Source organism: Antechinus flavipes, chromosome 1, assembly GCF_016432865.1.
Source record: "Antechinus flavipes isolate AdamAnt ecotype Samford, QLD, Australia chromosome 1, AdamAnt_v2, whole genome shotgun sequence".
Lineage (NCBI taxonomy): Eukaryota > Metazoa > Chordata > Mammalia > Dasyuromorphia > Dasyuridae > Antechinus > Antechinus flavipes.
Window position 1 is genome coordinate 455,356,135 of NC_067398.1, and position 16,875 is coordinate 455,373,009.

The 16,875-nt window shown below is 36.3% G+C and overlaps 2 protein-coding genes across 5 annotated transcripts in view; both read left to right on the top strand.

Moving 5' to 3' along the window:
• PPP1R42 (protein phosphatase 1 regulatory subunit 42) overlaps positions 1-3,878 on the top strand; it is a 52,509-nt gene extending 48,631 nt beyond the window's left edge. For 2 of the 4 annotated variants that reach the window (XM_051970093.1, XM_051970090.1), the window contains one exon: positions 3,788-3,878. In XM_051970093.1, the coding sequence (XP_051826053.1) occupies positions 3,788-3,826 (39 nt within the window). In that variant the 3' untranslated portion in view covers positions 3,827-3,878. Of the gene's footprint in view, positions 1-1,585; positions 1,718-3,787 lie in introns of those variants that run through there. The other 2 variants (XM_051970088.1, XM_051970092.1) reach the window with 1 other exon arrangement.
• Positions 3,837-16,426, top strand: TCF24 (transcription factor 24). The gene is made up of 2 exons (XM_051970095.1): positions 3,837-4,226; positions 13,770-16,426. Exons 1-2 carry the CDS (start codon positions 3,837-3,839, stop codon positions 13,881-13,883), a joined length of 504 nt encoding a protein of 167 aa, XP_051826055.1. The 3' UTR covers positions 13,884-16,426.
• Positions 16,427-16,875: the final 449 nt, after the last annotated feature.

A 16,875-nucleotide genomic window follows, 5' to 3' on the forward strand; every position in this document is an offset into this window, starting at 1 on the left:
AAAGTTGTTTGTAAGCATATCTATGTAGGCATCTATATGTGTGCATAAATCTGTCGTGTATGTGTGTGAGCAACTAGATGGTGTACTATATAGAGCCCTGATCTTGGAGTCCAGGAAACTCCTCTTCCTTGAGTTCAAAGCCAGTCTCAGGCACTTACTAGCTGTGTGATCCTGGGCAAGTCACTTAACCCCGTTTGCCTAATTTCTCGTTTGTAAATTAAGCTGGAGAAGGAAATGACAAACCATTTCAGTATCTTTACCAAGAAAACCCCAAATGAGGTCACAGGGTGTTAGACATGACTGAATGGATTCAACAACAAATGTGGGTATGAATACTCACTAGTATATATACATATATTATATATATATAGCACAGAATAAAGATGGACATAGGCTAAGTTTAGAGATATAGGCAACTGAGGAGGTGGAGATTACCAAAGATCTGCTGCAGAAGGGGGTCCTTGAACTGTATCTGAAAGGAAGCCAGGAATTTTAGGAGGCAGAGAAATAAAAAAGGAAGATGGAGACTGAGTAAGGGAGGTGGTTGGTCCTAGTGCTTTGAAGAAGGTAGCTGTCAAAAGATTGAAACCACAATAAGAGTGATTTCAACCACACTATTATATTATAAAGGGGCCAATTTGTGACAAGCTTAAAATGACAAACCAAAGAAGAGAGAGAAAATTTTTAAATAAGCAGGGCACTTTGGTATTGTTCTATGATTTCATTTGAATAGGGACCTCCATGAGAAAATTTCCATTTCTGATGAAGGTTGGAATCTTCTGAGCAACTTTAAAACTTTAGAGCTGCCTAGAATACTGAGAGATTAAGTGATAGTTTACATGCCCAATATGTATCAGAGACAATTCTAAAACATCTTCCCAGTCCGAAACTTATCTGCTACAGCACACCCAGCTGAGCAGTTCTTTTAAACTGAGTAATAGAAAGAAAACGATTCATACACAAACCTCTTTTTTTCGGTTCTTTATATACTTTTATATGATGACACTTCCATGTTGTGATATATGTTTGTGTGCGTGCGACACACACACACACACGCTCTTTTTTTTTTTTTTTTTTTTAAGAGGGGCTGAGCTTGGAGTGCAAATCTTCCAATAGAAACTGCCTAATTAAGATCTGTATATGCAAGTGTCTGTCCAAAGGATTTTCAAGTATCCTAAGAGTGTACCCTCCGGGGTGGCTAGAGTATTAGAAGTGGTTTAGGAGCCTGGATTATGCTAAACAGGCTTCCCTTAGTGCAAGTGTGGCTAGAATCTGGAAAAAAACTCGACTGGTGATGGTGGACTAAGGTCGCTTCTTGTCACAACCATTGCCAGTGTCCTCTCCTTCCCCCCCACCTTCGCTTAACTCCTGGAGGGAGGGAAAGGGAAATGTAGGCTGTCAAAGAGTGCCGTGGGAGCCCCCAATTCTCCCCCTTCTTCCCTCTTCCCACCCAACAGCAGTTTGATTAATGACTCTCCAGACAGGAAAGGGGCGGCAACCGTGAGAAGGGGACCCTCAGGTAGTTAGTTGCGGATTTCCCAGTCCTCTGCAGGCGAACTGAGAGAGACCTTGCATTTACAATCAGACCAGAAAAGGCGCTTTGGCGGCCAGACCCCGGGCTCCTGAAAAAAAGAATTTCAATGTGAGGGGCCAGCGGACAGAACCGTCCCTCGCAGAGTACACACGACCTAGGAAAGACAGACAGCGCCCAAGCTGAACCCTCTTGGCTCCCTCTGGAGAAGAAGAGCGCCCAACTGCTTCAGGAAGAAAGGTGAGCAGCGGGGCAAAGAGCAGTCCCGAAGGCTATCCCCTCCAGCCCATCCTCTTAAGCAACCCTGTCCCTACCCCTTCCCTCGTCTTAATTTTTTTTTTCCTTTGAGTCTTTAAAACAGCTCCCAGCGCCCTGGATTTAGGCAAGGAGATGCCCCCGTGAGGTGCGGAGGCCTGAGCTTCGCCTGGCTCTCAGCCCACAACAGATGCTATGGTCTTCTCTGGACCCCTTCTTTCTTATTGAGCCTTGAATGCAAATTCTTATCCCCGGCCTTTCCTCATGCTCGCCTTTGGCCGACAGGCTCTGGGTGTGTGGGAGATGTAAACTAGGATCATAGACTCAGTTGGAAGGGACCTTAACACACGGGGAAACAGAATCAGAGTTACGTGGCCGATTATTTAAGTACTTACACAAGTAAGTCTGCATTGGCAGCCCAGGTACTCTGATTCTTTATTCTGTAGTTCGAATTTCTTTGATTGGATCGGTTGGAGTTTTTGTTTTGTTTTGGGCTTGTTCTTGTTTTGTTTTGTTTGGCTTTTTTAGAGGAAAGAAGGGGATGAAGTAGGGAGAGGCAACTGGTTTTCAAATCATATCATTTGCTAGCTGTAAAATGTGAACTCCAGGAAATAATTTAATATCTCTGAGACAATTTCCTCATTTATAATAAATGGGCATAATCACTTTTGCATTCAGTTCTTCAGACTTGTTGGGAAAGACACATTAAGCAATGAGTAAGAAAGAATTTTAGAAACACTGAATAAATTCATTTGGGTGGAATTACTTGGAGATACTAGTCAATAAAGGCAGGAATTAACTAAATGAAATGAAAAGTCAGATTCGAAAATTTTATTTAAAATTATGAAGTTCGGTGGAACCTACAGTAACAGGACTAAGTTCGCTATCAGGAATCGATCATACATCTATCAGAGGCATGGGACTGTGAGTCAGATTAGGTGAACTTTGTACCATACAAGTACCTTAACTATGTCTCCTGTCAATCTGTTACTTCCACGCCATTCTGGGAATAACTGTCATCCCGCCACTTAAAGCGTGTAATCAAGTCTAGCTATTCCCAGCCAGGAGTTAGGTGTCGAGGAGTAATTTTTTTTTTTTTCCTACGGGTACGGCTCTCAGCTCCTTATCTCAGATAAAGTACTGCAGAGCTAACCTGAACCACTTTTACCCGGGAGGGGAAAGGAAATGCTCAGGACAATTAACTTTTTTTTTTTTTTAATGCAAAGATATTTTTCAACATTCACGTTTGCCAATCCTTACGAATTTTTCTCCATCCCTTTCTCCTCCCTCCCCTCTCCCCCAGGGAGCAAACAATACATCTTCCATATTCGAGATACTTAATTTTTTTCACTAGAAATTTGTCTCGCCAAAAGATCCGAACAAAATTGTCTCATTAAAATTCTTAATTTTTATCTTTTAAAGCAAGTACGTGATGCGCAAATTTAGAGACATCTCTTACCAAATATTCATATTGACCATTTATGATCTACCAGGATAGAATTTTCCAAGTTTGGAGTATTTTGGTCCACTACAGTTAGACACACTGACCCAGACATCTTAAAGTCATTTTGGTCCTCTTCTATTATAAAAGAGAATTACTAACTGGTAAAGTAGCCTGAGGTGTTGTGTAGTTTTCCTGTGTCTAGATAAATTGTTAACTGAATTTGCAATTCGGTTTTTTCTCCGGACGTCCAAGACTACGTATTTAAGAGTTATGTATTCGGGTATAAGGTAGGACCTGAATTTACCAGGAAATTAACAAATTCAGAAACTTCTGGCTAAGTTAGAAGCCTGAACTATGAATGATGGGAAAGGCCTAGTACTAGTTAGTTCTTTTATAGATCGGGGAATAGATGGGTGGCAGTATAGGGAAGAAGGGCTCCACCAGCCTGTATCTCTTCCGGTCCACCTGCCCCTCCAGCTCCATCTCCCCTGGCCGAGGAGAGACCAAGGGGGCACTGACCCCAAAAGGAACTCATTGCTGTTTCTGTCTGGTTGCAGATTGCAAGTTGCAGGACGCTCAAGAAATTCAGTGCCTGAGAAGACACCCATGGACTGCAGTAGCAGTGGCTCTGGGAATAGCCAGCCCAACTCCAGCCCGGGGCCCGATCCACCGCTCTCCACCACGGCAGCCACCCGGGACGCTGGCAGTTCTCCGGCCGCTCCCGGCCCGGGGCTCCGGGCCGGGAGCGGGAGGCCAGCGGCTGCGAACGCTGCCCGGGAGCGTAGTCGGGTGCAGACTTTGCGGCACGCCTTCCTGGAGCTTCAGAGGACCCTGCCCTCTGTGCCTCCAGACACCAAGCTCTCCAAGCTAGACGTGCTGCTGCTGGCCACCACCTATATAGCCCACCTCACCCGCAGCCTTCAGGACGAGGAGGACGCGCCTTCAGACCCGGGACTAGGCGCTCTGCGCGGTGATGGCTACTTGCACCCGGTCAAGGTAGGCTCCCGCAGCCCCGGGTCCCATCCCGGAGCATCAAAACCAGATCTGCTGGGAACGAGAGCGTTCAGTTGAGCCCCGTCCAATCAAAACCAATTCAGTTCAATAAATATTTCTTTAAGCTGCTCATGAGTGCAACCTCACTGTCCTGAGTTGGGAGAGACCCAAAGCTTAGCTAAGATATTACTTTTAATTCTTAGTCTCAGCCTTCCAGGGAGAGTGAAATATTAATTAATAGATCACATTAGGTCTTCGAAAGGGGACAAAAGTAAAGCATTATGTTTGCCGAGCTTCTTCGATAGGTTTTGTGTATTTGCAGACTCTCACCTTCATATTCTGGGCCCCATCCCTTCCCTGGAAGTATTTTTATGGTCAGATCCTAGCTGTCCACAAGCAAGGAGCCTGCAGTTTCCGCTGAGGTAAGGGATAGGTTGTTCGGCCGATGTCCTGTAAGGGTACTATAACAGGTTTGAGCATCTCGTGGGCTGAGAGTTCGAATCCCATTTCTGCTACATAGAAACTAGTTTTAGCTAAGCTATAACCTTTCAATGGTATTTCTTTAATTTCGATTTCTTTTTTGATGATATTGGTTTCCAATATATATCGTCGGCTACCTGCAAGTGAATTTGTTGGCGGTTTTCACATTTGTTTTGTTTTTACATATGACATTATTTTCTTTCGTTAGGATGTCATCGAAGCATTTAAATTTTCCAATACTTAAATGAAATATTGTTCACAGAATCCTAGCTATCCGAGAAAATTCCCTTTAGCTAATGTAACAGTTTAAAAACCAGAAGACACATAATATGTTTATTGTATAATGTGTATATATTGTATAATGTGTATATAAATAATAATAATTTAAACTGCCACAACTTGGGAAAGCACCAAGGACAAATTAAAACAGCTCTTTCTGTGTGAATTATTATTATTCACTTAACAGTAAGGAGTTGAGATCTTGTAGATGGAGAAAAAACAACAAAGTCACGAAACCTATTATTCTGCCATTCCTCAATTCACACATCTTTCAAAGTATCATTTAGAGTAGGGACCTCCAGTTCTTCGTCAACCTTCAACGCTGATGACACTACAGTACTAGGGATGATAGAGGACAACATAGTGTAAAGGCTGCAGTAAAGATAGAATTCTTCCAATATGTTCTACCATCTTAAAAAAAAATACCAATTATCTTGACTTTTCTGATAAATTCTGAAAATTTGGAGCCTGTTATTTTCATTTTATTCCAAAAAGCTCTACAGGTTAAAAAAAAAAGATATTTTCATAAAGTATGAAGCTGCAAGTATAGTAAAAAAAAAAATCTAAAAATCATTTATAGCAGAATGTTAGTATTCTTATCAGTTCAGGAGAAAATTGAGTGAATGACTTGGAAGAATTTTTTATTTATGATATCAGTGCAACAAGCTGAAGCATATTTTAGCTACATGGCACTAGTCTTTTTTTTCAGTTTTAAACTTTCTGTAACAAAATTATTCTATAGCACAATTGCATTCCTTTGCAAAATGAGCCAAAATAATTCTCTAAATATCATAATTACATATCCGAAAAAATGCCTCAGCTTTTTAGTAAAATGGTATGACTCATTTAGTCACTGAATCCTACTCTTTCTCCTATTGATAATTTTTTAAAAGCCTTTATCTAGGCATTTGTCAAGAATATGTTGTCTTCATAGGTTTTCCAAAGTTTAATTTTAAATTTTAGTTTTCCTATTTCAAATTTATTTTTTAGCAAAAAAAAAAGTTGAAGTCAATAGTTTAAAACTCTATATTCTATAATTTTCAATTTGGCATTGGATTCAATGTACAGAAGGAGAAGGGGACCAATGAATGATTCATAATGAAACTTTACAATCAATGAATAGGAACTTGATCTTCCTCAGCGATTTTGTTTAACACCAAGTCCTCTGTCAGTGTACAACCAGAAATAAGTAGGAACTGAACCTTTAATAATTACTATAATTACTTCAGAGAAGCACCACCAATGGGAACAGTGACCTCACATTATTGGTGATTTTTGATATTTTTTGAAATTTTGATAAAAAGGCATTATACAAATGGAATACAAGAGACTGATAAATTCAAGCCATTTTTTTTAAAAGTATAGAAACTTGTGATATTTTGTTTGCTTAATTGAGGGGGGAGGGAGAGGAGAAAGGAAGCTTAGACACAAACATTCCAAGATGGTGCAAATTTAAAAATCATTGAGTAATTCATAAAGAAATTATAATATTACATTGTAACTGTTTCCATATATATTAGACTATTATTCAACCATATTACTGTTAGATATATTATAATAGTATTAACCATATAATCTAAAATAGTTTATTTTAATATCAAGTAGACTTAAATAATAATCAAAAAGTATCCATTAAGTATATTCCTGCACACAATGTAATTCACTATAATAGCAAACATTTATCCAATGATTTCCTCAGACCAATCCTGTAGGGGAGGAACTAAAGTGGTCTAAACTTGTGATTTCATTGCTGTGAAATCTTTCTTCCACTTACAGAAATATGCAACTCATCTGTAATACATAATTTGAGAGAGATGACTGGGATCCTGAGAAGTTTAAGTGACTTGCAATGGTTACACAGCAAATATGTCAGGACTTGAAGAGGCAGAACCAGAACCAGAAGCAGAAAATCTCTCTCTCTCTGAAGTAGTGTCCCCAAAATTTTAGTGCAGTTTTAAGCTCCAATAGCTAAAAACTGCACTAAGAATTTTGGTTCTCCCTGTATTATTTCCATTTTACAGGTCTACTAACTCCATATTCTGTACTTTCTATCACCAAGTTTTCTTTCAAAAAATTATTTTTTCCTTGTTTATTTATAAATGTACTGATCATCTTCAGCAACAAAAAGTTAGGTACTTGAGAAGAGAGCTTGTTTCATTTTTTTTGTTTGTTTGTATTTGTATAATCAGAAACTCCTAGCACAGTGGAGACAATTAACAAATTTATGCTTTTTTTTTGATGATGATGGTTATGATCTTTGTCCTTATACAATAATTATTTGACATTTATGCACTATCTTTGTTATTTCAAATCAAAAATCATGTCTTGACTTTTCTTGACTCTTTTTAGGGTTTTCTTGTTAAAGATACTGAAGTAGTTTGTCATTTCCTTCTCCAGTTCATCTTACAAATGAGGAACAAAGGCAAACAGGGTTAAATGATTTGCGCAGGATCATATAGTTAGTGTCTGAAGTCAAATTTAAACTCAAGTCCAGCACTTTATCCAGTTTTATCTAGCCTCCCCATGCACTATTATACTGCCTTATAATTTTAGAAAAAAATTCAAGTTGTTTTCACTTTTGATCTATATGCCAAATAATTTTTGTAGTCCTTTTAACACTAGTCATTGATAGTTAGCAGAACAGGTTTTTTTTCTTAATTCTCTTGTGTTATTTCATAAGAAAATTGCTGACTTTTGCTGAATAGCAATAGTTATTTGTTATTAACACAGGAATTCATTTTGAAATAGTTTTAGTCATTCAACAAATGTTTATTAAGGTTTATTAAGTACTTACATTGTGCTAGATCTTCTGGGAGTAAAGAAAATGAATGATTTGTTTCTCCTTAAAGAGCTGTTGATCTAACTGGAAAATGAGACAAATACCTCAGTAGTTGTAATACAACAAAGGGAAGAAACCAAACACTATGGACGTTCTGAGCAAGAAAATTTTACATACTTGAAATAAACTGTTATGAGTTTGGGCTTTTAAAATATATTTAAATAATCAGTACAAGCCATTAACTGGAATACTTAATGGTTGGGTATATTTTGTTAACCTGAACTTTCCCATTTTACTGAGATTTCTTTTGTAAACCATGATAGACAGGAGTAAGTCATTTTATATTCTTAGTAAGTCATTTTGTATCCTTAGTATGTACAGGGAGATGACGAAGAATTCTTTTTCTTGATTCTTGACAATCTCCTAGCTGCATAGGCCCTCATTAGTCAACCATCAATTAAATTCAATGTGCCTATTATGCTCATAGCACTGTGGGAGATATCCAGCAAGTGGCAAAAAATAGAAGAATTCTCATGGTAGAAATACCAGAGGTGTGATATAGAAGATGTAGGCTAGGTCTAGAGGCATGTTCCTAAAGGCTATTATTGATGTGGGTGGTGTAGATACCAGATGATGGAAGTTTGGGTCCAGTCATGTGAAGGATTCACAATGGTCATTCTCTTTGGCAAAAGGTAGATTTATTTAGGGGAATAGGTTACAGGCAAAATGGAGGTATACAGAAGAACCAGGGGTGGTAAATATGAAATAGAGTGGGAGAGCATATGAAAGACGAGTTCCTTAACAGAACTCACAATTATCCAGTAGAAAGGGAGCACCCCATGAGTTTGGGGCATGTCCTTAGCTGTCAAGCTAAATACTGGAAGGGACTTAGCACCCTGAAAGAACTAGCCATAAGTAAGAGAAGTGGAGTTAAGAAGCATAATGGAGTTAGGGGAGATACTATGTGTTATGAGGGAGGGGTAAGGACAAAGACAACATGAGTCAGAGTGCCATGGTGGGCTGACAAAGGAGGGCAGCATTGAAGTCATAGTCCATAAGTAGATTGTAAAAATTAAATCTTAGAGACATGCTTGGGATTTCTGGCAGGGCATGGCAAGGTGAGACTGCTCAAGACCCCTATGGAGGGTGGGTCTCAGGGATCTGACATAACTTGAATTCAGACTGGGCATCTTCCCCAGAAGGTGGGACTATGGAGCGAAACTCATTTCTATCAGAGCCTTCTCCCTGTTTGCCTCAGGGATCAATTCTTAGTTTCTCTCTGTCCAACACACCATTCAGGATCTCATCAATTATTATTGTTATTATTATTTGTGAATTCAAAATATTTTTCTGTGTTTTTTAACATCATTTGGCTTATCTAAAAGTACAGTGCATAAACATTTACAATATTTAAACACTTAAGTTGAGTTCTGGACAATTAAAGAAATAATTCTGGAAACTTCCTCTACTAATTCAGAGCAGCAACTACTCTGCATTTTATGTTCTGAGAAAATAGTCAGGGGCATTGAGAGGTTAAATGTTCAGAATCCCCTAACTCCCCAGTATGTGTCAAAAGAAGTTCTTGAACCTAGTTAGCCTGAGTCAGACTGCCCCTTGAAGCACTAAACCAGACTGCCTCTCAATTAGGGGTTTGCTTTATTTCAAAAAAGTATATGTCTTTCCAGGAAAAATTCCTATTGGGATTGTACTCATTTCTTTCATTTACATGTAAGTTTTAAAGTATATGACACCTCTAACTTATGTGATTGAACTTCACAATAACCCCTTGAGAAAAACAATATAAATATTATCTCATACATATGGGGTGACCAAGGATCCCAGAAGTTCTGATTTATAGTTGGCCGTTGTAGCTAACAAAATGCAAACTCAGGTTTTCTGGCTCCAAGTCCAACTTTTTTTCTCCCATGGTACCACATGCTTCTACTGCTTCTCAAAATCATGCTAAATAGTCATTTGAAGAGTGAAATTAGTTATTTTAAATCAGTTAGTTATTATTGATAAAGACTAATCAAAGTAATGAATTCATTTTCTTTGAATTGTCTAGTTTAGAGTTTCCACATTTATGACTCACAATCAGTTTACTCAATTAACTGAAGAAAAAAAAATAAACAAAGTTGTATTAAGCATTGGTACTAAATACTAGCCACTTCGCTAAGCACTGGAGTTACAAATAAAAATGAAAATGATCCCAGCTCTCAAAGAGTTCACATTTTAAATTAGAGAAGATAATATGTAGATAACTACATATTCAGTCTTGTCCAGCTCTTCATGACTCCAAAGGTAGTGAAGTAGTTTACCATTTCCTTATCCAGGTTTTTTTTTTTTTTTTTTAAACAAATGAGGTACTAAGGCAAACAGTGTTAAGTGATTTGTCCACAGTCACACAGCAAGTGTCTGAAGTCAAATTTGAACTCTAGACAGGCTCAGTGTTCTCTCTGCTGAGTCACTTAGTGGCCCTATAGTTATCTCAATAGATGATTTGTAAAGAAGAGACAGAAGGTAACCTCAGACAGGAAGACTCTGAAGTAGGAGTGTTGGAGGTACAATTTAGGGTCTAACTAAATCTTGAAGGAAATCAGAGAAAATATAAGAGACATAAAGAGGGAAAGTTTTCCAGGTATGGAAATCAGCTAAGGCAAAAGTACTAAGATAGAAAATGGAGTGTCTTGTGCATGGAACAGTAAGGAGGTAAATCCCACTGTAGAGTAGCCAAAAAAAAAAAAATATATATATATATATATATATATATATTATATATATATATATATATATATATATGAAGACTGGAGAGGTATCAAGATTATGAACAGCTTTAAATGCTAAACTGCAGATGTTATATTTGATCATATTGGTTTTGGGGTGTTTTTTTTTTTTACTGATTGATTTTCAATCAATATGTATTTATCAAATACCCATTCTGTGCTATATGAAGGGCAGTAGATGGCCCAGTGGATAGAACACTGCGCTTGAAATCAGGAAAATCTCATCTTCATGAGTTCAAATCTGGCCTCAGACACTTAATAGCTCTCTGGGATCCTGGCCAACTCACTTAACACTCAGTTTCCTCTTTAAAATGGGCTGGAGAAAGAAGTGGAAAATTCTTTCCACTGTCCTTGCCAAAAAAAAAATCCCAAATGTGGACACAGAGAATTGAACACAACTGAACTGACTCAACAACAAAAAAATTATGTGAACTGGGCTGGAATAATAGTATTTGAAGTAAAGTACATATCTATTCATTGGGCAATGAATATATATATATATACACACATATATATATATATACTCTCAGTCATTGTGTGTGTGTATATATATGTATATACATATATATACATACACATATATATATACAAAAACATATATAAATATAATAATGAGAAAAGCAGTGAGTAAGCACCTATTATAAGCTAGACATTGTCTACTACTAGAAATACCAAGACAAAAATTAAAACAGAATCTGCCTTAATGAATTAATACAGAGGGAAGTGAATGGAAGTAGGAAAACCAAAGACACAGTGTGTCTTTGTAATGTAAATGTGTATGTAAATGAAAATGAAAATAATAATAAAATTAAAGTGAAGTCCCTCCTTCCTCTACTTGTAAAAAAAAAGAATATTTGATATCATCTAGTACAAGAGTTCTCACTCTTTTCTCTGTCAGAGACCCCTTTGGCAGTCTGGTGAAGCATATAGATTCCTTTCCAGAATAATGTTTTTAAAAAGCATAAAATAAAATGCATAAGATTGCAAAGGAAATCAATTGTATTGAAACAGTTGTTAATTTAAAAAAATTTATGCCCCACATTAAGAACCCCTTTTCTAGTATAATTCTTTTGTTTTACAGATGAGGAGGCTGTGGAAAGACTTAGGTGAATTGAAGCAAAATGACATAAACGTTGTACATTACAATATTATTGTACAAGGATCAGCTTCAATTAACTTAGCTATTCTTGGGGAAACAATAATCCTCACAACAGATATTTACAAATATTGGGATAATTTTAACATCTACCTCATATATCTTATTTACAAATAAGGAAAGAGAAGCTGATAGAGATTAAGTGACTTACTTTCCAGATGAGGAAAGACAGGTTGTAGAAGTAGGTGACTTACTTTCCCCATAGTCACACAACTAGTAAATATTTGAAACAGGAGTCTGACTCTATCCTCAGCATTCTAAATGCTAACTAACACAAGCTGCTTCCTTAAAGCTTAAAACATTTTATTGGCATACTTTGTACAGTCTGTCCCTGGAAATGTATATCATTTTCAACCACATATTGGACTAATTTTCACCTTTTGGTATAAATTTTTTACATTTTAGTAGAATCATGCTACATAAAATTATGAGAGTTGATGACCCCTTAACATGATGTAAAAAAAAAAAAACATTCCTGTGTCATAATTGGAAAAAGAATAGTTATATGAACTTTGTGGACTTCATTAATTGACAAAAGAATAGAAGTGTCTTATTTTTTGCTCAGCATTCCCTGCTGCTTCATTTAGCATCCTATTTTTAGGTGGCATATGAAAAAATAACATCCAGAAAACTCTCCAAAGATGGTGTTCACGAATGATACTATAGGCATAGACTATTTCAAGTAACATTACATCATGGGAGAAATATTTCTTCTGAGATGATTTTTTTAATAAAGATTATTTGCAAAGCATTTTCAAATTTGCAATTCAATTGGATTTCACAATATTTTTGTGAGACAGGAACAGGTACTATTTTTCCCTCTTGAATACATAAAGAAACTGAAGTTCAAAGAATTTAAATGACTTTCTAGTGTTTGAATAAAATTCAAATACAGGTTTTTCTGTCTCCAAGTTCAGCCCTTTGCTTGATTATGTTGCCTTATTATGGGCCTTGTGGTCCATCCATATGGACTTATAGTTTAAGTTTTTTAATTCCATTGTTAAATCTATTTGGGATGGAGAGAATTAAATTATGATTTAATTGGATTTTTAAAATAACACTAGCAGAAATCATTATAGACATAACATCAATGTATAAATACTACCTAAATAATTCTGACATGGTTGGTGAAAAGATAGAAAAGGTAAACCATCATTCAATGATTTTCAACCCCACAATAGACATTATGATCTTTCTGATTATACAGATGTTTGCTATCAAGTAGATAAGACATCTGGATGATTAAATTTTTCATTTAAAAGGTTTGGTATTATGAAGACATCAGGTATAGTTTATAAAAGAGTTATGGGTAGTATTTTGTTGTAGTTCTGTTGTTGTTGTTGTTGTTGTTATAAGTATGAATCTCTTTATAACAACTTGGCTGGAAGTACTACAATCTTTCCTGGGTCAGACCTCACTATTGATCAACATGGAAGTTTTGACTTGTTCAGTTCTGACCTAATCACTTAATCTCTACCAAACTCAAGCAATCTACCAGTCTCAAACTCTCCAGCAGAAGAGATTTTTGGCCTGGACTACTTAAGTCCTAGACATCTAAACTGAAGTTTTAGATCAGATATAGGAATAGGGCCTAGGCTTGTGATGTCATTGGCAAAGGAAATTCTCAGATAAGAAAAGTCCCTCTACCAATGAAAGTTAGCAATTTTTCTGCAACTTATAATCTTTGAGAGCTGTCTAGGACACTAAAGGATTAAATATATATGCAAAGGTCTTTCAACCAGGATGAGTCAGAGGTCTTTTGAGATCTTTCTGGGAAGGCCATTTCTCTATCCAGTGTGCCATGCTGCCTTTCTGTCCAATAGCACATATAATGAAGTTTAAAATAAAAACATCTTGGTGCACATCTGTAGATACATTTGCATATAGTTTAGTTATAGGGGATTAAAAAAAGATAAATATTTATGATGGGAAAGTTTCCCAAACTGGACATTCTTCTTTCAGTTATTGAATTGGTCTTGGTTATCTTAGGAATCAGTAAGCAATTTACATATACATTATAAATGCTAATATTTTGAATATTATTTATATATTCTTTTTCTTTATTTTAGAAATGGCCCATGAGATCAAGATTATACATCGGTGCTACAGGCCAGTTTCTGAGTCATTCTGTACTAGAAGAAAAAAACAACCCAGGAGATGCTTCAGCAGACTCACAACCTTAGTCTCCCTTCTGCTCCGTAAAGTAGCAAGAAACTTTTATTTATTAGATGTGTTGAATACATATCTTCAGACAATAACAATTATAATTTCTCCAAGTTTATGAATGATATTATGTGCCGGTGCTCCATTCTTTGTTTTCAAGCTAAGTAGAAATGAAATTAAATCTTTATTCTAATAAAATCCTCTTCAGTGTTATCTGTCACAGCTTACTACACGGAGCATTTAAAAACCAACTAAGATTCATTTACAATAAAATATGTAAATACTTGTTTGTATATATACACACAAATTCTACTAACTGTACTATATGTGACAAATGAAAAGTTAGTGTTTTTGCTCAATAATAAACTGTGTTTATGGACACTCCAACTTTTATGAAGAGTGATTAGTGGCTGCAAGAGATCCAGTAAAACATTTCAATCAAATGTGCTATTGAAATAAGTTAGTTCATTGTATCTGGGTACGTTTGAAAAGAAAAAAGTTTTTCAGATATAATTAGGGCACAGAGACCTCCATTTCAGGCTAATTATTTTCCCAATAAGCCCCCCACTCCCACCCAGTGAATACTCAATATGTCAGGCATCAGAGGGAAAGATGCTTGGAGAAAAGAGTGTTAATGAGAAACCCTTAAATCATAAGTGGGTAAAGAACCCTAATTCTCTTATAATAAGGCAGGCAAGTTCTTACTTAAGAGGGTTGTAGGAAAATGAGTAGAAATGACCACCCTTAAGATATTGTTAACTCCTTAAAACAGGGCTAGGGCCTTGCTTTGGTATTATATAGTAAGCACTTAAGTAAAACTTACTGATAAATTTATTGATTTGGTGGATCCTCAGTTTTTTTATCATTGGATTTTCCTTCCATTTCTGAAGGTCCTAATTCATCTAGGCCTAGACAAAATTCTTGTCCATAATATTATATTAACCTTACACATAATATCACCCAATAGGCTAGAATGTTAGTTTTTTATATTCATATTAGACATATTTGGTGGGCAGAGTTTTATACCAAGTTAGTAAGCATTTATTAAAAGCTTCTAGTTGTTAGGCACTGTACTAAACTTTAGGAGTACAAATACAAGCAAAAAGACAATACCTGCCTTCAGGGAATTTATATTCAAATAAGGGAAGACAGCATAGAAATGGAAATTATAAAGTAGCAAACAAGGGGAGAGAAGATCCTTGCTGAAAGCATGGCAGTAAAAGAAGCCCAAGAATAGGGCCGACAAAAGAATATGGGTGAATATGGCTGGCTTGGACATCTTCCTTATCATGGAGGTCTCTCAAATAACTGAGCAATTAGATGAAGGAGCCATAGGAGCATCATGATCTTCCTAGGTGAAAAGACTACTGGATTATTGTGCAGAAAGAAATCTGGAGAGTCAGAAGTGAAGCCCAGAGGGGACTGAAGGAGTACGCCAATATTAGCCACTCAAGCTGTTCCCCTCTTGTCTGTAATTTTCCACATTTCACCAATCCACCTTCTTTCATACATATCCTTGTTAATAGTATCTTTTATACACTAAGTGATTATGGGTAATATAACTTGCTACCTCCCACTATATAGTTTCCCGTCACAAACTGTGTGATTTGAACTTGTAATTTTTCCCAGATTTCTGGTTTTCCATAATTCCAAAAATTCCTAGGAACTACTTAGGCAGATTTTAATCCACCAAAATATAAATCCAAAAGCATGGAATGAACTCTAAACTGTCAGTGACCAACAGCTTCTGGGATTGACTTAGTAGGATGATAGGAGTCGTCATATTTTGATGTAGTAATTATGTATTAATCTGGTCACTAGTTTCAGTTTTCTACTGGGACCAAGGGAAGGAACAGAATCAGAAAAGAGAGTCTTATAATCTGAAGAGAACTGAGACAATATGAAAAGTACCATCATTTGTTAGGATATTTTGCTGCCCCAAACAGTCACCAACAGGAGTCTATTCAGTGTATTCCTAACTCCATTTTCCTATTCAAGCTCCTTCCTACTCCTTTCCTACCGACTATCAACAAAGTCCTTTTTCATTTGTTGACAATCTTGGGCTTTTAAACTACTGGCTCTCAATTCAGTTCTCTACTCAATGTTAGTTCTCTACTAGTGAATAGAGAACTGTTCTAAGAACACACATCTGGTCTGTTCCTTCATTTTCTTTAGGCCACCGAGCTATTTAAAATCCACCTGGAGCAAAACCTGACTACATGCATTACTGCACTGGTTTGCAGAACCCAAATTTCTTTGTGATTTTAGATATTTAAATGTGAATGTATGTTACTTACAAAATGACTCAAATCTTGTCTTATTAAAAAAAAACATATAGTATATAATAAAATTCTTCCTAGATGATTAAATGTAGTGGATAATATATGTTTACATATTTAAATATTGCATGTGTAATCCATACATATGTAACACTGAAATAAAAATACAGTCAAATGTGCTTTAACTTTTCAATATGAAATCTTATTATAAAAGTGTCAGGAAGAGTCTGCTTTTTGTTTAAAGGAATTCAATGTATTAAAGACTATGTAATTATAATAACTAATTGACTCACTGTATGTTTCTATCAAAGCACTTTTCTACAACCTAAAACTCAAACATCAACCACCAAGGCAGCCACAGAGGTATGACTTGATATCATATTTTTTAAAAATCAGTTCTGGATTTTTTTTAAAATAGCATAACTCATTTTAAAATAAATGTTCAACAGAATTGGCATAGGCTACCTGAGGCATTTTTTTTAAATCATGCTGTTAAATATTTTGTGAAAGCTTTGTCATTTAAAAATGCTGCTTGTTAGTAAGTGACAAAATCCATCAAAGGAAGTTAGTATTGCCACTGGAAGATGGGCTGGATTCATACCTATTACAAACCCCATGCTTGGGAATTCTAGAAGGTGAAATAGTCATGGGGGAAAAAGAATGGAGGAGAGGAGAGTGGAGGGAAGGTAAGTGGAAGTGTAGAGAATGTAAGTCACTACCTAGATACAAAAGA